The following is a 19,184-nucleotide window of genomic DNA, read 5'->3' on the forward strand; positions in this document are numbered from 1 at the left end:
GAGCCATTAATGAGGGTGCATAGTCCACCTTTATAAAGCAGAAGTAGAAAATTAAAACTGTCAAGATGTGCAAGCAGTTGATATTCCAATATTTTGTCAACAATGAAGATTAAGTCAATTTTAATCAACCACAGCAAGCATCATTCATTAAAATCTTTCCCACCCTTGGTGGCTTCCATTATAATAAAATTATAACAAGTATGATCTGTGCTGTTGAAAAGAATAAACAGGTCGTATTTATTGAATATAACATTGGAACAAAATGGATGGAAAAATTAGTACATAGTATTTATCTAAAATAGTGAAATAGGTTTTTCTCACCTCTCAATTTTTTTTTTGTTGTTAAGCCAATATTATTTTTTATTCTAGTCATCCCTTTTTCTACCCACTTGTCTAAATTTACATTATTTTGGACAAAATTTAAAATTAAAAACTCTCTGTTCCATAGTAATTTTTCAAAAAATGAATCAAATTGATCTTAGTAATTAAAACTATGGAGTTTACTGATTTTATCTTTAATGAGAAATGAAATTTTGGTATAAGTTCCTAACATAAAATATTTTATTTGTCAAAAGAAAAATAACTATATCACAGAAACATCAATAATAACATACAACAATAATATCTGCAAATATAAGATCACCATCCTTAGGCCTATCTGAAATGTTCCTTATCAATTTATTTAATATAGACCCTAGCAAGTTAACTTTTTTAAAAATAAGGATCAAACACAAAACAAAAAGTACTCAGTTGAATGGACATTTTAATTAATAAAAACTACATCTACTCTTTTGTAAAAGTATTGTTTTCTGTTTCGCAAATGTTTCATTAGACATGATTTAATTTCACCAGAAAATAGGTATTTTTAAAAAATTTTTTTTAGTTGTAGATGGACACTACCTTTATTTTGTTTATTTATTTTTATGTGGTGCTGAGGATCAAACCCAGTGCCTCACACGTGTGAGGCAAGTGTTCTACGCTGAGCCACAACCCCAGCACAGAAAATAGGTAGTTTTTAAGAGCAATAGTGCTTCCCTAAAACAAGTCTTTTAATCTTAGGGATAAGACAGCAAATGTTCCTCATATATTATCACCATGAATTTTTCCTGACAGGTTTTCAAGTCCTGTATTCATACCAAAATTTTATCTTGATTTAGTAACTAGACAAAAAGGCTAGCTTCATTTGTATGAACAGTTTTTTCAAATATGTATGTACTTGGATGCCCTTAAATTCCCCAAGTAGAAAAAAATGCTTTCCATGAAGCTGCTTATTCCTAGTAACCCACATCAGAGCTGACACATGAAAAATGGTGAAATTACTGAAGGTAGTCCAGCCTGAATAAGGACTACCTTATTAGTTCAGGTACTTGCATCTCCCTAATTTTCATATTAATCATGTGTCCATCTCTCTCTGAAATAGGGCCATCATGCTTCATGTCAGAATTTAGCATGTAAGTAAAATTCATAGTGCTTCAAATCTAACTTGAAAATATTTGTGTGGGGAGAACAGAATGACTGATCTTATTAGCACTAACAAAGAGATTTCCTAAAATGTTCATTTTTATCCTTGGAATAGGAAAGGTAGTATTAATACATTTATAAGATCAATGACAGCCACCTATAACCCTTACCCCCCAAATCAACAATGTAGTGCTTTTATCTAAGGGAGTTGCTGTGCACTGTAATGTATCAATGTTATATAGTTCTCATCAATTTTTAGTTTCCACTGATTAAATATATATTGACTCATAAAGTATTACCATCATATCAGTTGTCACCAGATGCAAACATATGTCATTTAAGTATTAACTATCATATAAAAATGGCAGCTTAGTTGTTTAGATGCTATAATCTGGTACAGGTCATTCCCAGAAACCTCATAGAAAGTGCTATTCTCTTTTTATTCATCTGCAGCCAGAAATAAAAAAATCCTTCAATAATTTTTGGCTATATATCTCTATACATTCATGGTAAATAATAGATATATTGATGTAGGAGAACATGTTCTGGTGCATTTAATTTTTTCCATATTGTTAGAAGATGGAAGTTGAGGTCCGCTAAATAAGTTAAGCTCAACAGAACTATCCACTAAAAATTCAAATGAATATAAATTGCTACTATATAAAACTTTATGTCATCAACATCATTATCTATAAAAATAAGTTTCATATTTGCATCACTTTCTTTCTAAATGCTTTATCTGGAATGGTGTTAGCTTACTCTTTCTTTTCACAAAAGACAATCACTAAACATCTAATTATAGCTCAGATACCTCAAGTTATTATAGTATCAACCTGTAACAAACAAGTCTGGAGACACTTAAAGAGCACCCTGCTTCAGAAACAGAAAAAAAAATGAATAAAATACATGTTTTGCAAGGAGAAGAAAAATTCATTCTACATGTTAACTATCCTATCAGATTGTGTAGACATTGCCTAGACTATTAAAACCTTCTAGTTACTGATAGGCAATTGCTCATTTGCTGACTGCAGCGGAGTACAGCAGACAGAAGCTGTGAGGGAAGCCATCCTTCCTTGCTAATATAACATGTAGAACTTGCTGCTACTGCAACACTTAATGCTTATAGTATGGGGTCATCTTTAATGCAAACACACATTTTCTGCCTTGCTTCTATGTTTTCCATTATAATGCAACACAAAAACAGTGTACATTTCATTCCATCCCTATGAGGTTTGCATAAGCCTTTCCAAGTCAGACTAAATATTGTATTGCTCTTATTACAGTGGATAAATATTTTAGAGTTTAGGAATTAAATATTTTATTTTTTGGTTTGCTCTCTGCAACTATTATGAACTTTTTATAGCTTCTTCATTCACAAGAAATCTTTAGGGCTTCCTTTTTTAAATGTAAGGCTGTTAGTTGTTTCCCCAAACAGAAGCAGATCAGAGTTAACAAATAAGTTCAATAAATCATTTTATACTGGTGTTAATAAGAATATTATGTTTCTTCTTAGAAAGAGACTTTTCTAGAAGGCATGCAATAATAAAGGTTTGCAAACAAAAAAAAATGTATCAAGTAAATGTTACATTTTTAAGTATACAATTTCTCTCTTCATTTTTACAATAGTTAGCATAGATTTTCTTGGCATACATCTCTTTACTTGACACAGGTATTTCTCACACTAAATTAAGACAACATATCCTAAGAAGAGCATGTCCTGAGATGCTTGGTTTAAGTTTTCCACAAAATAAGAAACTAAGAAGCTGTTTATACATTTGCTTTAAAAGAGGCAGACTAATTATGTCAACTGATTTATTAACACATGAAGTTCTTTGTCCAATTATTAAAAGTACAAAGAGACCAGGGAACAATTTAAATGTCTAATATACCTCAAAAATCTTTTTTAAGGTTAATTATAATTCTAAGCAAACTACTTCAGATAGGCCCCTTAGGTTTTATGCAAGTTTAAATAAAATCATAACAATAATATTACCTCATTGGCCAGCTCAAGGAGCACTGGGGCAGCTCCATTTTTCACCACTCCATTCAGGTACCTAGACAAGACAAAGCCAAGTGATAATGCAGTGACGAGAAAAGGCCAGTATAGACTTGTCAGTATCCCCTGTGTGTACACGTTTCTCCTGGGCAAATGCCATGTTCAACTCTTGTTAAAGTATGCTACTGTCATAGAAAAGCACTAAAGAGAAAAGGATAACAAAAACAACTTACTTCAAAACTAACTAACTAACTGAAGTAGGGCTAGGAAGTATGAGCACATCAGTCTCCCTTGTTTACACCTTTTATAATGTCAAAGTGAACAAAGAGGTTATTTCTAAAGAACTTTCCATATCATTCTGACTTTGTCCATACAACAGACAACTGTCAAATGGAAAGAAAACAAGTGACTCTCATAATTTGAAGAAAGCATACATGTACTCATCTCACCTTTTTCTTTACCTCTGCATCAGAGGGCTGTTGATACCTTATCAAGAAAAGAAGGGAACAGCCTTGTCACCAGTAGGCAAGCACACCTTTGATAGGCAACACAACCACCAACTTATCTGCCCTGGATTTCTCTGACAGCCTCCAGCTCTCATCAACACATAACTTTACCATAAACGAAAAACAAAAACAAAATTCCCCAAATCCATCCAACACAAGGAAGACAGGGTGAATTTTTCAAAACAAAAATTTGAACATGCTATTCTCCTCTTTCAAATATTTTGAAGGTCCTATGCTAAATCTCAAGATTAAATTATTACTACTTAACAGCTCTATGATAGGTTCTTCATAATCTATCTACTCCATTCTGCTAGCTTCATCTCTAGTCACTGTCCCCTACTCTTACTCATCACCTGGATAAGTTAGGAATCAGCCCAGATGTCACCTTCTTCAATCTAACACTATTCAAGTGTAACGTCATGCCCTGCACAGGCAACTGAGCGGGAGCCTGTACATATCCCCATCATATATTATAGCACTGCATTCTCCTAGTTGCAGTCATCCACCCTGATCCTCAAAGGACGTATTCCAAGACATGGTGCCTCAAATCATGGATAATACCAAACCCTAAATATACTGTTTTTCCCTAGACATACATACATATCATAAAATTTAATCTACAAATTAGGCACTCTAAGAGATTAACAATAACAAAACAGAACAATTATAATAAAATACGATAATGAAAGTTATGTAAATGTGATATTTCTCAAAATCTTATTTAACTATACTCATCTCATCACATAAGCATCAAAAGAAGGGTAAGATTTATGACACAGGTATTGTTACACAGTGTGAAGCTATTACCAATCTTCAGATACTAAGTCATAAGAAATATCATCAAGCCATATGCCAGATGACCACAGGTTAAATGACACCATGGATAACAAAACTCTGGATAAGGTGGGACTTGGGAGAATTGTCTACGTAAACTCATCACTCACTGTAACGAAGATGTGGTAAAAGCAATTTTTTGAAGATAGGAAGAATGTCAGGGTTATTATAACTTTAAAATAATTCTAACAAATCCAATTTCCACATAATGGGACCCTTCTTGAACATATTATTTAGTAAACTAACTAGGAAATAAGAACTTTTAGATGCAACAAGAAAAAATAACAAAGACAAGTGCAATTTAGAGGATGATCTCTGAGAAATAAGTCAGCTAAGAACCACAATTGACATGAACATTTCCAGTGTAGGATAGGCCTGCTCAGGCAACAACCAATCAGCTCAGTCAAGTCACCAGCTAATCATGTTTGTAACCCCAGAAGTGCATACTAATTAAGGATTCCGATTCTGTCTGGGCCAGGATATTTAATCCTAAACCCATATTAAGATATCTTTACAATTTTCTATTAAACATCCATGTATCCCACAAGTATTTTTGAGAGCTATGGGTTGGGCCTTAGTCCAAGTTCTGAAGAAGCATCAAGGAATAAAACAGCACTTGTTCCACCTCCATAGAGATATTATAGTGGCGAGACACTCAATAAAAACAAGGAGGAACAAATATAAAACATATATGTTATGATAAAATTTAGACTTACATGGGTTAGTCACGAAGACCCTCAATAAGAGAGGCACTTGGGTGTCTCTTCTACATGAGATGAAGGTACATGTTTCCAGGGCTTCCTGGACATAGTACGAGAGAATAGCTAGATGCCAGACCACTTCTTGTGCCAAGGAACTACTGTTTAGAATAAAAATTACATGATTTCACATCAATCTTTATCCTGGTAATAAACAATGGAAACCTCCACCAAGTTTAAAGAAACAGGACATGGTCAGGCAATAATAGTAATCCCCTATATTTACATAGTCTGAATAACATCTGAAGGTTGTTATTACACTAGAAATTATGTGGCTGGCCATAGCTTCTCAGTTGTTCAAATTAAGAAAATTAATTCCAGTGCACTGATGAAACCTATCCAGGCTCTAATGGCAGCAGTACAGCTCAGAAAGGGAACCCTGACCCCTGGCCCAGGGCCTAGTGGGAGTGCCTTCATATGAAAACAGTAAACTTACTTCTTAATGAATTTATGCCCCATTTGTTTCCCAACTATATCCTACCACACTTCAGAAATGCTTCGGGGATGGGAGGGAGTAATTACATTTAACTTGAGGTTCATTTTGTTCTTTGTGAAAACTTAATTGTGGTTCCATATGAAAGCAAAAGATTAGGCTATATTCAGATTTTCATCTATGCACTCAAAGAAATATACTGAAGTATCCAAAATATTCAATAGAGACATAATCAAAAATTGTAGAGCCGGGGTAGTGGTACGTGCCTGTAGACCCAGCTACATAGGAGGCTGAGGCAGGAGGATCATTTAAACCCATGAATTAGAGAATAATTGAGTAACACAACAAGATCCTATTTCTAAGAAAGAAAAAAGAAAAGAAAAGATGCTATCATTCTCTGAATTATCACAGATGTGCAAACTTACAGCATTGTACTTCTGACACTGGCATAATGGTCTGCTTTTCTCTCCAACTAGACAGGAAGCTCCTTGGAGTATGACCTCACAAATATCCAACAGATCCCTAGCAAAGACCTGTGTGGCGAAGAGGATATGAGGAGATCATCCTGAACAATACATTAGGTAATCTGGGCTCCATTCCTAAGGCCAATTTGTCAATTAAAACTACTTCACTTAGAAGCCACACCTCATCCTTTAGTTCTGCCATGGGGGGGGGGGACCAACAAATATATAGCCTATGGGTGAAGTCATCCTGAGAAGATGACTGAGAAGATCCTTAGAGAAGACCTACTTTATGTTTTTTGGCTGTGAAAGATCCATTAGCATCTAAAACTAAATAATATATACTTATTTTAAATATAACATAAAGTCATTTGATCTTTAATATTTTCATAATAAATCTAATGGCAAAACTTCAAAAACCTACCTAAATTATCATGGTAGGCTTACACCTAAACAGTATCTTTGCTGAATTTACCTCTAAAATCTCCATAACCCATCTCCACTGCTATTGCTGCCAGTCTCTCTCCCCCAAACTATACCAAGAGCTAGCGTAGGAGGCTTCCCTGCTTGCAGCTCACCCAACCATCTATCCTGTTTATAATGCCACAGAACTTCCTTCCCTGAATAAAAACATGTATAGTCTACTCCTTGCTTAAAATCTACCACTGGGTTCATACTGCCTATTTTAAAGAAAAAAAATACTACTCCTTTGAACAAGATCCTCAGTACCTGCCTGTATTCCCAGGCTATTTTGCCATTCTCCATTTGTTCTCTAGACTCTACCTCAAAAACATCATAGCTCTGCTACTGAAGGCCTTCTCTCAACATGGAAAGCTCTCCCCTTCTCAACAAACTTGTAAAGGTGAGCCTTTTATTCCTAGACTGTACACATTCATGCTACATGAATGCACACCTCAAATGGATAACTTCTCTTACCACATTTTACATATTTAGGTACACAGCTGCTTTCCCACTAAATGGAAAAGTTGAAGGTGGGTACTGTGTTAGTCACATTTTATAGTCAGTTTCTAGCATGTGCATAGGATACAGTGCAAACACAGTAATGGTGCTAACTGAAAAAAAAGTATAAATTTTCAGAATCATCTTATCATGTATTGTCAATATCATAATTGAACTACCCTTTTCTCCGTGTGAACATCTGAATAAAATTCAATTGATCTGATTCTCTTAAGCTACTGAAGGTAGCCCCTTAGTCAATGTGTCTTGGGAGAAGGAAGGAGATGAGACATAGTATTTCTGACCTTCACTACTGATGAGGACTTGCAAATCTAACCAATTATGTTTGTGCACATAAATCCATGTGCACCAGGTTAGATGAAACTAGATAAATTTTATCAAAAATGTTTCCTCTTTGGAAATAAAATGACATTAGTATAATGTGAAAGATCAGAGAATTGTTTTCAAACACAATACTTCAGCTCTCTATAAATACACAACATGGAGAACTGAGGAAATTTCCTCAGTAATTCAAAACGTTTTCTTCTGCTATCTGGATCCTATGAAGTTTCAGTTAATCATGACTCAATCACATGAAATGCATCCTTTGAATTTGTAGTTAGTATTATCTCAATACTACCAAGAATACAAAAACACAAATTTCTCTTATACTGTGAGTAGGAATATAACCAGTATATTCCTAGACAGTATTTGGCAACATATAATGATTTTTTCAAGCATTCACATTGTTTGCACCAGTAAGTATATACAAAGACAGTGCCTCACACATGCAAGGAAAGCACTTTACCACTGAGCCTCAGCCCCAGCCCCAATATACAAAGACATAAAAAAATGAATCCAAAATGTAGACTCATGAATCAAGATGTTTATCACAGTATTATCTACAATATCAAAAATATTGAAAACATAAATGTTCAATGGAGGAATAGCTCAGTATCTTTTGATACTTTCATATGACAAAGTAAGGCAACCAATAAAATAAGAAGCTTTTTACAAAATACTATCATTTACATTTTTCTGAGTATACAATTCAGAATTCATAATTGCATGTACATTATGACTTAAGTATGACCATCTATATAAAAAATAGATTGAGGTGCTGGGGTTGTGACTCAGCGGTACAGTGCTTGCCTAGCACGGGTGAGGCGCTAGGTTTGTGCCTCAGCACCACATAAAAAAATTATAAAAAATAAAGAATAAATAAAAATGAAGGTATTGTGTCCACCTACAACTAAAAAAAATATATTTAAAAAATGAGTTGACAAAAAACTGGAATGAAATTTTAACCAACAGTTATCTCTGAATGGCACAAGTATGCATACTCATTTGTTCTTTTTTTAATACCATCACAAAGATGCTTAATTTTTCTAATGGGGAGTATTAATTTATAAAGCAAAAAATTAATCTGTCACTAACATTTTCAAACTGCTTAAATATGCTTTCATTCAACAGTTTGCCTTTATTATAATCAGCTGGAAAACAAACAAAAACCTCTCAAGACCAATTTATCTTAGTGAAAACAGGGACATTGGGCCTGCACATTTAGAACAAGAGGCTTGTGAGGTCAATCTATCCAAAAGGTAACAACATGCTTATCCTCGGTCACAAAGTGCAGAACAGAAGTATGGAAGGAAACTAGTGATAAGGTAAGAAACTGGTCAGACTGCTTTCTTCTGAATCTGTTCATTACAGCATAACTTCATGTTTTTGTTTCAAATGCTCTAGGTCCTCAGAATACAGAAATAAATTTCTATATTCTCATTACTACTCACTCAACCATTCATTACTGAGTGACAATGTGAAAAATGTCTGTCTCTGGCCTAAACTACCCAGATAATCCAAAATGTATTTTCATACTTCCATTCTTAAAATGTTTTTTAATGAAACTAATATTTTAAAAAGTAGCAGAGATATTAGAATCTAATTTAAAAAAAAAAACAAAAAACATCTTTTTACAATGAGGCAAGTGACAAAGGGTGGCCCCACCACCTGATAATGGGCTTGCAAATTTCTAAGAAAAGAGTAGACTTTCCTCTAAAATGCTCTTTTTTCCTCAGCTTGTGTTTCAAGGTTTTAAATCTGGACATCAAAGTATGCTTTTCTATGACAGCCTAGCACTAGAAGGTTTACAAACAAGAATGTATTTTTTTTTTGCATGTAAAAAATGGCTTTTCAATCTTTCTTTGGAGAGTATGAATGCCACAGCTTTCACAGGACTTTATGGGCAGTCTTAATTTTATAATATAAGATCAAGGTTATGACTGAAATTTAAATGTTATAAGGTAGTTGTGACTTTTGAATAACTTACTTAAAACTTTACAAAGACTGTTCAGAGAAGAACTCTCCTAGACACAAGTGTGTGGAATAGAGTAGAAGAAGCATATGTATAATATGCTTTAATAGATTGAGCTACTCAAAATAAAGAAAACATTTTATCAAGTGGCTGAGTGAATACTTTTTTAAAAAAAATTTAATTTCAATAACTTCTCTGTTCAATATCTATACCTCAGTTCTTAAAAATGACTACAGAAATATGGCACCAACTTTATCCACATATTTATTTCATTCATAAAATTTTTGTGCATAAAAATCATTCATCTGAAATCAGTGGTGTCACTCTCAAACAGAAAAGGTTGATCTGTCAATCTGAGTATAATAATTTAAGAGCATATTTCAAACAATTTTCCTTTCCAATATGCCCTTGAAATATTTAAGAAACCAACCATTTCTAATGCAAACCTTTAGTGTTATAAATTATTAAGTCATATTATAATAACAGTACAAATTTTAGAAATTAAAAAAAAATCAGTTATTTAAGATTCTGTTTGTTTCAGAACAAGAGACTGAAAAGTATTTATAATAAGTAATGCTACAATTAAAATAGCTTCTGGATACCATGTTGTTGATTTGATGCCCAAGATTTTCTTTTAAAATATAAAACCCTCTTTAAAATGTGACAATCATACAATACGATGTATTTCCACATGTCTTTAGTTGATATAGCTTTCCTATTTTGTAAAGTGGCTAACATAATACCTATGACGCAAAACACAGGTACATCAAAATTCAATCATATTCTTTTGACTTGCTAATCTAAATAAGAAATAAAAATTGGTTTCAGAATTTTCATATAAACATATAGATGTATGCATATATGGACATACACATTTAGACAGATATGCACTTATTGTAAGTTTCAAGAACTGAGATTCAATAATATTTTAACTACCTAGTATTGTACACATACACCATAAGACAGCATCACCATATTCTTAGGTCTACAATTGAAAACTCATTCAAAAATACACCAAAAGTCTTAAATACAGATTCGAAACAATGTCTTGGGGTATAATAAAGAAAATTAATTTGATAATCTAATTTATTCGTAATTATTATTACAATTAATAGGTACTATGATACCCTCTAGTGGGGCAGGCAGGTCATACCTCTGGTAATAATTTTCAATTGCTTCCGAAGTATGATGTTTGGCATGTGTTCTTTTAATATGTTTCTGAAACAAAACAAAATAAAATCTTTACATTGTGTCACAGAGCAAGTTCAAGAACAATAATGACATATTTCTTGATCTCAATGACTAGCATACAGGGCAAAATGAATAATAGCTTGGGGATTTTGGTGGTGGTAGGACTTTTTTTTCCTTCTACTCTATGAGCCTATGCATTTTAATCTCTATTGCTTGGCTGGGATGTCTTCAGACTGTACCACAAGTTACAGTATATATGTAAAAGCCAACAGGGTCATTGTAATTGAATCTAAATAAGTTTGCTTAGGGCTGCAGAGGGCAAAGAAAAACTTGCTCCCTGTTTCAACCTTTGTATTAATTTTCCCTCAATTCAATTCCATCTAAGTCCTCTGTACTCTAGTTTTACAATCCAATTGCCATTTTTAACCAGGAAGAACATTGCTTAAAAACAACTTATTTGAAAACTACAAAAAGTAATTCCATAGAGACTTGCCACTTGACTGACACCTGTCATCTCATGATAAATGACTCCATTTTCTGCCTCTCTTGCCTTCTGCCACTCCAGCAATGGTCATTTATCATCATCTCTGTCAGCAATGGAAAGCAGCACTGACAGTGCAAGTCAGCAAACATTTAGCACATGGAACCACGCAACACAGGGAAATTATTATTGTCAGAATAATAATGGTTTAGCATAATTTATTACAGGTCCACCAAATAAGCAAAGGCTAGATGTTATTAGACAGATGGATGGGTAGGCTTGGCAGGCCTCCACTGAGACGCAGGCGGTGCTTGATGTGGAAAGGAGAACATCCTCCAACCCAATCAGAGAGCTGGCAGTTCAATTACAAAGAAATAAAGGGACATTCATCATTCAATTAGGCACCTGTCAACCCTCACAAAGGAGAAAACTTCTAACCTGGTACTCCTGGGAGAAGATGCTCAGCAGAGTGGCCTGCGATTGACTGGAACAAATAAAAGAAGGACAAAGTTAATTACTGGAGTGCACGGCAAAGAAACAAAAGAGAAAGGAGCTTCAAAGGTAGGCCTGCTGCCCTGTAATCTAACAGAACACGAAAACAAGTGTGGAAAAGTTGTTCCAGATGAACACCTCAAACAAAGGCTTCCTGCTGCTAGGTCAAGGAGAGAGAAAAGGGAAAGGGAAAGATATGAATGGTCTCAAAGCAAGTATCATATTATTTGGATTTTTTTAAACTTTGGAATGATTGTAAATCATATCTGTAGTATACAATGGTGTTAAAAGGGACCACAAGAAAACAAGACTTATTTCCATAAACAAATGACACAGTCCAATCCTATAAAAGTAGAGAGAACATGTAGCTCATTCATTGGCAACATTCTGAAATTTATTTTGTTAGCAGATAGGTAATCTTTTCCACAGCTTCCCTAGATTCAGGGGTAAAACCTTTAGTCTTTATTAGAGGTAGCAAAGAGAACACTGGAGTTTTCCCACTGATTCTAGTGTGCTTTGAAAATAGAAACTTTCACAGTAGGAAGCAAAGGTCCTTGGAAGTGCATCATTCCAAAGACTGCTATAAGCCTTACTTTACTCATGTAAAATTCCATGCAGCGTCAACACTTGGCAATGAAGCTACCTGGAAAGCATTCTTCCCGAGTGGGGATTTTCCTCTTGAAATTGTTAACATTTAGAAATGGAATGAAATTTTTCTTTCTACAAAAAGCAATCATACCCTACTCCTATTCTTTTTGATTGTCCTCAGTAGATATACTAACTTTATCTTACCTTGAAATGGATTATTACTGATTTATTTTCCTATTAAATGCTAATTCAAGTGACTATACTTTAAATAATTTAACTCACAGTATGCCAAAGCTCTGTGAATAATTAAAAATTTTCTATTCATGAATGAAATAGAATGAATGTGTCTCTTAGGCACATCAGAGGGAAACTGAATAGTGTGAAATAAAAATAGCACCATTCTTGTTTACTCACTGTCACAGCACTGTCATCTTTTGGATGCCATCATAGATTTGACTTCTAACCCTCTCCATCCATACAAAAGTACATAGTTAGGTTTAAAAAGATACCATAAATGTTCACCAAGAAAAACAACAAAAATCAAGTAACTATTTCACTAAGTGAAAAGTATGGAGAAATTAATGAAAACCTTTATAAATTCACTAGAATCTCACTTTTCCAATTTCCTTTTAAAATTGTAAAACACCTTTGAAAAAGCCAATTTTGACATGGAAAAGCTTCCTATTATGCCTGGCTTGTCGGAGCTTAACATGCCAATCACATACCCTGGTCAGTTTTCTGCTGAAACTTTTCTGACAAAAATTATAAAAGCAGGGCCAAATCTTTGTGAACTATTTGATACATTTAAATGATAGACATTTATATGTAATAAATAGATTCCCTCATCACTATATAGCAAAATAGATTTATGTTATTAACCATTTAATGGTTCAGACAGAAGGTCAGTCTTTAGGTTTCAAAATATATAATGGAAATAATGTGTTTGGAATGAATAAACAGGAGGAAACTAAACTGTAAATAGTTTTAAAAAGTGTATTTGTAGATGCCCAGAATGGGAAGACTAAGGGACAACTGGAGAAATAAATTCAATAAAAAACCATTCAAAGTGAAAAGCTAGTCATGAATTAAGAGTATTATATAAATTCAAGATGAGATAATGCCTTTGGCCAGAAAAATTTCTTTAAGCTGCTTAGAATTCAATTCAGTTAAATCCATGGACAGAGCCTATGGAGCAACACAGTTCCTCTGTGACCAACAGGACTTAGAAGATTCCAGCTTATACTATGGAGTAAAAGCTAACTGGAACTAAAATCAGAAAACAACTTACTTAAAACAACAAAAACATAGAACTGGGTCCAGTGCTAAGGAAGCTTCCTTGTACCTATCTGTGCTGATCTTACCGAAGTATAGTTCTGAATAAGTGCCACACCATAAAGAACAGAAAAGGAGTTTGGTGTGATGAACATATTGATAGCAGTGTGTATTGTACTCTCTCCCAGTGTGTCAATGCTAACAAGAAATACCACAGGGAAGGACTGGGCAGGTGTGGAGGGGAACAGAGTCATATGATATAAAATTTACAACCCTCTATGCTTCTGTACTAAATTTTAAAGAAGGGTAAATGAAGGGAGAGAACCAGAGTAAAACAACAATTACACAGCTAGATCAGTGGCAGAGCTGGGAATCAAAACCAGATTCAATTCCAGACCCAAATTCTTAATTCCCATGGCAATCTGCCTTCCCAAGAGGTCCCAGAAATCAGTTCTGTATATCATCAATGCTAACACCACTACTTAAATATTTATGTTACATTATACTCCAAACAACAGTGAAAAATGGGGCAGGTTGCTTTTTGGATAGAAAATTGAAGCCACAGGAGGTCAACTGTTTTGACCAAATTCCATGGCTCTAGACAATATTCTCTTTAAAAATCAAATTTCCGTTTTCCTTTAATTAACTAAATAAAAAATTAATCTTTTTTTGTGCTGAGAGATAAAGGAACTAACTAGAGATCATCATGCTAAGTGAAGTAAGTCTAACTCAAAAGGTTCAGGATTGTAATTTTCTCTTATAAGCAGAAGCTAAAGAGGAAAAAGGAAAACAAAGTTGGGGCTAGATCTCCTAAAAACCAAAGGGAGATCAGTAGAGGAAAGGGACCAAGAGGTGGGAGGTGGGGAGGGAGTAGGGAAATGCTGTGGAGTTTTACTGGCCAAATTATACTGTTATATCATGTGCATGTATAAATATGTAACAACAATCCCATCAATATGCATAACTATAATGCACTAATAAAAAATATGGGGAAAAAAGATAAAAGAATATTGACTGCTGGAAATAGTTTAAAAGAGTGTTGGGTAATTTCTATCATTCTTCCTGCAGCTAAGGCATTTTTAAGGCATATTTTAACTATTAAAGTCTTGTTCTCTGTATATGTGTCTTTGACTCAAATGTTACTTACTGCATATAGAGCAGTATTAAATCCTTACGTAAACAGAGCAAGTCTAAGTAACCCAATCTTTCATATAGAAGACAATTTCCTCTATAAGTTTAATTTTTATAAAACAACATTTAATGAAGGGATTTTTAGTTACAAAATAGAACAAATTTCATGTAAAATCTTGATGTCCACAGTCAGTATTCATTCTAGTTCTATAACCTTTGTTTTTTTCTCTTTGCTAGATGATTTTGAATTTGTGTGTATGTGTGTGCATTAGTACACACACATTAAAAACTGTGAGTGGTTTAAACGTATCTTTTTCTGTAACATGCCTTTATCTTAGGCTAACACTTATCTGTGCCATTAAATATTCCTCTTTTTAAGTTATTTTTATTGTGAATAAAACATATATTCCCCTGCTGCCCCGCCAAGAAAAACCACACGTGGAACAAATATGTAGCACAACAAATTAATATTTAAAAAAAAGAGAAACATGCAACCATTTAGATCAACAAACAACCCTGCCAACACCCCCCAAAATACCCTTGCAATTACCATCTCTTTCCTCTTACAAATGAACTGATTCTTCTGATCTTTCCTTGCTTCTCCTTATAGTTTTACCACTCAAATATGTATCCCTAGGTAATGCAGGTTAGTTTTGCCTGCTGACACACTTTACATGAAGTTCATGAGACAGTATGTACTCTTTTACATCCAGCCTCTTTCATTCAATATATCTCTGAGAATCATCCATGCTAACATAAACATGGTCGACTCATTAACATTGCTATGTAGTACCTTCTACTGCATGTACAACACTGCTGCTGTGAACTCACTCTTGTGTGAGTCTCTTGGTGCACATCTGCACAAATTTCTACTGAATATAAACACAGAGTAGAATCCAGGGTCGTCTGACATGCAAATCTCCAACTTTAATAGATACTGTTGAACAATCTTTCCAGCGGTTATAGCAATATTAAACTCCCACTAATGGTATAGGAGAGTTTCTATTGCTACACATTTATCATCCCACTCCCTTCCAGTTCATAGTTTGCATTTTCCTTTTCTTTGTGGTGCCTTTTGAAGAGTCAAAGTTTTTAATTTTGATGAAGTCTAACATTATTTTTAATATTTTCTGTGTCTCGTGTAAAAAATTTTGGCCTACTCACACTCCAGATATTTTCATTTAGAAGATTAATAGTGTTGGATTTTACATTTAATTCTTTGATCTACCTGGAATTAATTTTGTGTTGAGATATGTTAGTTTCTTTTTATTTTTTTCATGCAAATACACAATTGACTACACAACTTGCTTCTGAGTAAACCAAATTACTGACAGTCTATTTGAGGACTTTCTAATTTGTTCCACCTATTTCTGTGTTTATCTTTTCATGGATACTCAACTGTTTTGATTACTGCAACAAAACCATGTACATTTAATGTAAGTATTGCTATATCCACGTTTAACTCTACCTATTATATATAACTGTTCTCTACTTTCTCATATTCTTTTCAATCGATTTAACACTTATTCACTAACTTTCCTCATGCAACTTAGAAGCTATGCAGCCTTTTACTATTCTTTTAATGATTATCCTAGATAACTGCATCCCCAATTTTAAATGGTCAGGAATTGTGCCTTAAATATAAATACATTAAAACACAGTCTATAGTTCTCCCTCTTCACATACAGAACATTGTTTTAATCTTGCTTATGTCTTAGATTCCCCCAAGAACAATATCGTTTTTATATAGTCTCTGCTCGTTAAGATTTACCTACATATGTTTCATTTCATGCTCCTCATTCTTTTCTCCTCCATTCTTCTGTCTGAAATCACTTTCTTTTAAAAATTTTATCAGTGATGTCAAGTAACAAATTGTGGCTACTTTTTAAATCACTACCTTATTCCTTTATCTAGTTTTAAGATTTTATCTCTGGTTTTCAGTTTTAACTGTAAAATTCTTTTTTCTTTTTTTTTTTTTTTTTGGATACGGCTGGTTGAACTCATAAGCACTTGACCACTGAGCCACATCCCCAGCCCTATTTTGTATTTTTATTTAGAGACAGGGTCTCACTGAGTTGCTTAGCACCTTGCTTTGGCTGATGCTGGCTTGAACTCACAATCCTCCTGCCTCAGGCTCCCGAGCTTCTGGGATTACAGGCATGTGCCACCATGCCCAACTTAACTGTAAAATTCTGTTTAGAATTTGCTGGACTTAAATATATGGATGGTTATCACTTGTCATTTTAGGATTATGTTCAATCATAATTTCTTCAAACATTGATATTACACTCTCTCTCCTCTTCCTGAGATTCCTAAGTAGGTGAATGCTATTCTTCCCTACCTAATCCACTCTTCATATGTTCCACCCCTTGTTATTCTATGTTATGCTAATTTTCTTATGAACTATCTTCCAGAGCATGAATTCTCTCTATGCTAATATCTAATTTACTGGTAAATTTATTTTGATAAACCTATCCAATTTTATATATTTTATAATTTTGCTTTTATTTTTTTCTTTTTCCTTTTTTGAAATGGAGGTTTGAAGTCAGGGCTTTGCACATGCTAGGCCTACACTCTGCCACTGAGCTATATCCCCAACTCCTAAATCTACATAATTTTAATTACTGCATTTTTCAGTTCTAGAGTTCCTATTTCATTCTTTTTCAAACAAGTTCTCAGAAGAATGTTTCAATTTTCTTTAATTCCCTGAACAAAGAAAATTTATAAAAATTCTGCTTAATAGTATAGTACTACCTTATTATTTGAAAAACTGTTTTAAGGACTTGGGATTCACTCAGTGTTAGAGTATAGAAGGCCCTGAGTTTGATTCCCAGCACCACCACAAAACAAACAAAAACCCTGGAATCTTTTTCTTAAAATGTTTTAAAAACTATAAGTGTATATTGATAAATTATTAGTGCATATTAATGGATGTCATTGTGACATTTCCCTATATTTACATAATGTGCTTTGATTGTAAATACCTTCCCTACCACCCTCTTTTAACTGTTTCCTCCACAGAGAGAATTATTATTGTTATTATTGATGTGGGGTCACCAAGAGTCTAATTTCACCTCAGTCCATTTTCAGGTATTAATTTTTGGTGCCAATCAGGTAAATCTAAAGCTATCATGTAGAGCTCTTTTAACTATAGCTCACATTTACTCTTAAGGTATATACATTTAAGGCCCCACCACAAAGCTTGGGACATTTCTAAAAGCTATCATCTGATAAAATGCAGGGTAGTATCTCTAATTGTTTATATTTGCTAAGAGTTGCTTAGTGGCATAACATAAGGTCTTTTTAGAGAAGGATCCATGTGCTGTTGAGAAGAAAGTGCATTTACTCATTGATGGATGAAATATTCTATATATGTCTATTAAATCTAAATTGCTGATTATCTAGTTCTATAGTTTGTTTAGTTTTTGTTTGGAAGAGCTATGCAGTACTGAGAAAGGTGTGTTAAAGTCACCCTGTATTATACGTTGTAGTCTATCTAATCCTTGAAATTGAGAATGGTTTGTTTGATGTACGTACAGGCTGCATTGTTTGGGACATAAATATTTATGATTGTTGTGTCTTGTTGATGTATGATTTCCTTAAGCAATATGAAATGTCCTTCTTTATCCCTTCTGACTAACTTTGGCTTTAAGTCCACTTTATCTGATATGATGGAAAGCCTTCCTTGTTTACACAGTCCATGTGAGTGATATGTTTTTTCCCCATCCTTTCACCTTTAGTCTGTGGATGTCTTTTCCTATGAGATGAATCTCTTGATGACAGCATATTGTTGAATCTTTTTTAAAAAATCCAATCTGCCAGTCTATGTCTTTTGGTTGATGAGTTTAAGCCATTAACACTCAGCATTCTGCCATCATGTAAAACTAATTAGAATAAATAAAAAATAAATAAATAATTTTTTTAAAAAAAAGCTATCAACTTTGGTGGACCCTAATCCTTAAAATTTGTCTTCTGGTCCTATAAAGTTGTGAAAAGTTCTTCTCAGGAACTGACTAGACCACATCTGATCAAAGGGTACTCAAATTAGAATTGAATGATTTAAAAGGTAAGTACCCCAAAACCCTATCTTCAGAAATTAAAAATGCACGCCTAAGTAACTTATAGAGAAAGTCATGATGGAAAAAAATGTATAAAACTAAGCAATGACTATGATATATATATAAATATATATATTCACATAAATTTGTGTGATATTTATGCAATTAATTGGACATTGTAAGAAAACACGAACTTATTTTATTGAAGGAGGTTCTAACAAACTATACATTCTATGAAATTCACATCAGAG

The 19,184-nt window shown here is 33.7% G+C and overlaps 1 protein-coding gene across 8 annotated transcripts in view; it reads right to left on the minus strand.

Moving 5' to 3' along the window:
- Positions 1-19,184, minus strand: part of Cdin1 (CDAN1 interacting nuclease 1) — a 254,240-nt gene that overhangs the window by 185,163 nt on the left and 49,893 nt on the right. For 6 of the 8 annotated variants that reach the window (XM_078049860.1, XM_078049863.1, XM_078049864.1 and 3 more), the window contains exons 2-5: positions 11,831-11,876; positions 10,874-10,938; positions 3,455-3,515; positions 1-28 (exon numbers count right to left, since the gene is read on the minus strand). The exon at positions 1-28 is cut by the window's left edge and continues 45 nt beyond it. In XM_078049860.1, the coding sequence (XP_077905986.1) occupies positions 1-28; positions 3,455-3,515; positions 10,874-10,938; positions 11,831-11,876 (200 nt within the window). Of the gene's footprint in view, positions 29-3,454; positions 3,516-10,873; positions 10,939-11,830; positions 11,877-19,184 lie in introns of those variants that run through there. The other 2 variants (XM_040274170.2, XM_021725658.3) reach the window with 2 other exon arrangements.

The sequence above is a fragment of the Ictidomys tridecemlineatus genome, chromosome 5, assembly GCF_052094955.1.
Source record: "Ictidomys tridecemlineatus isolate mIctTri1 chromosome 5, mIctTri1.hap1, whole genome shotgun sequence".
NCBI lineage: Eukaryota > Metazoa > Chordata > Mammalia > Rodentia > Sciuridae > Ictidomys > Ictidomys tridecemlineatus.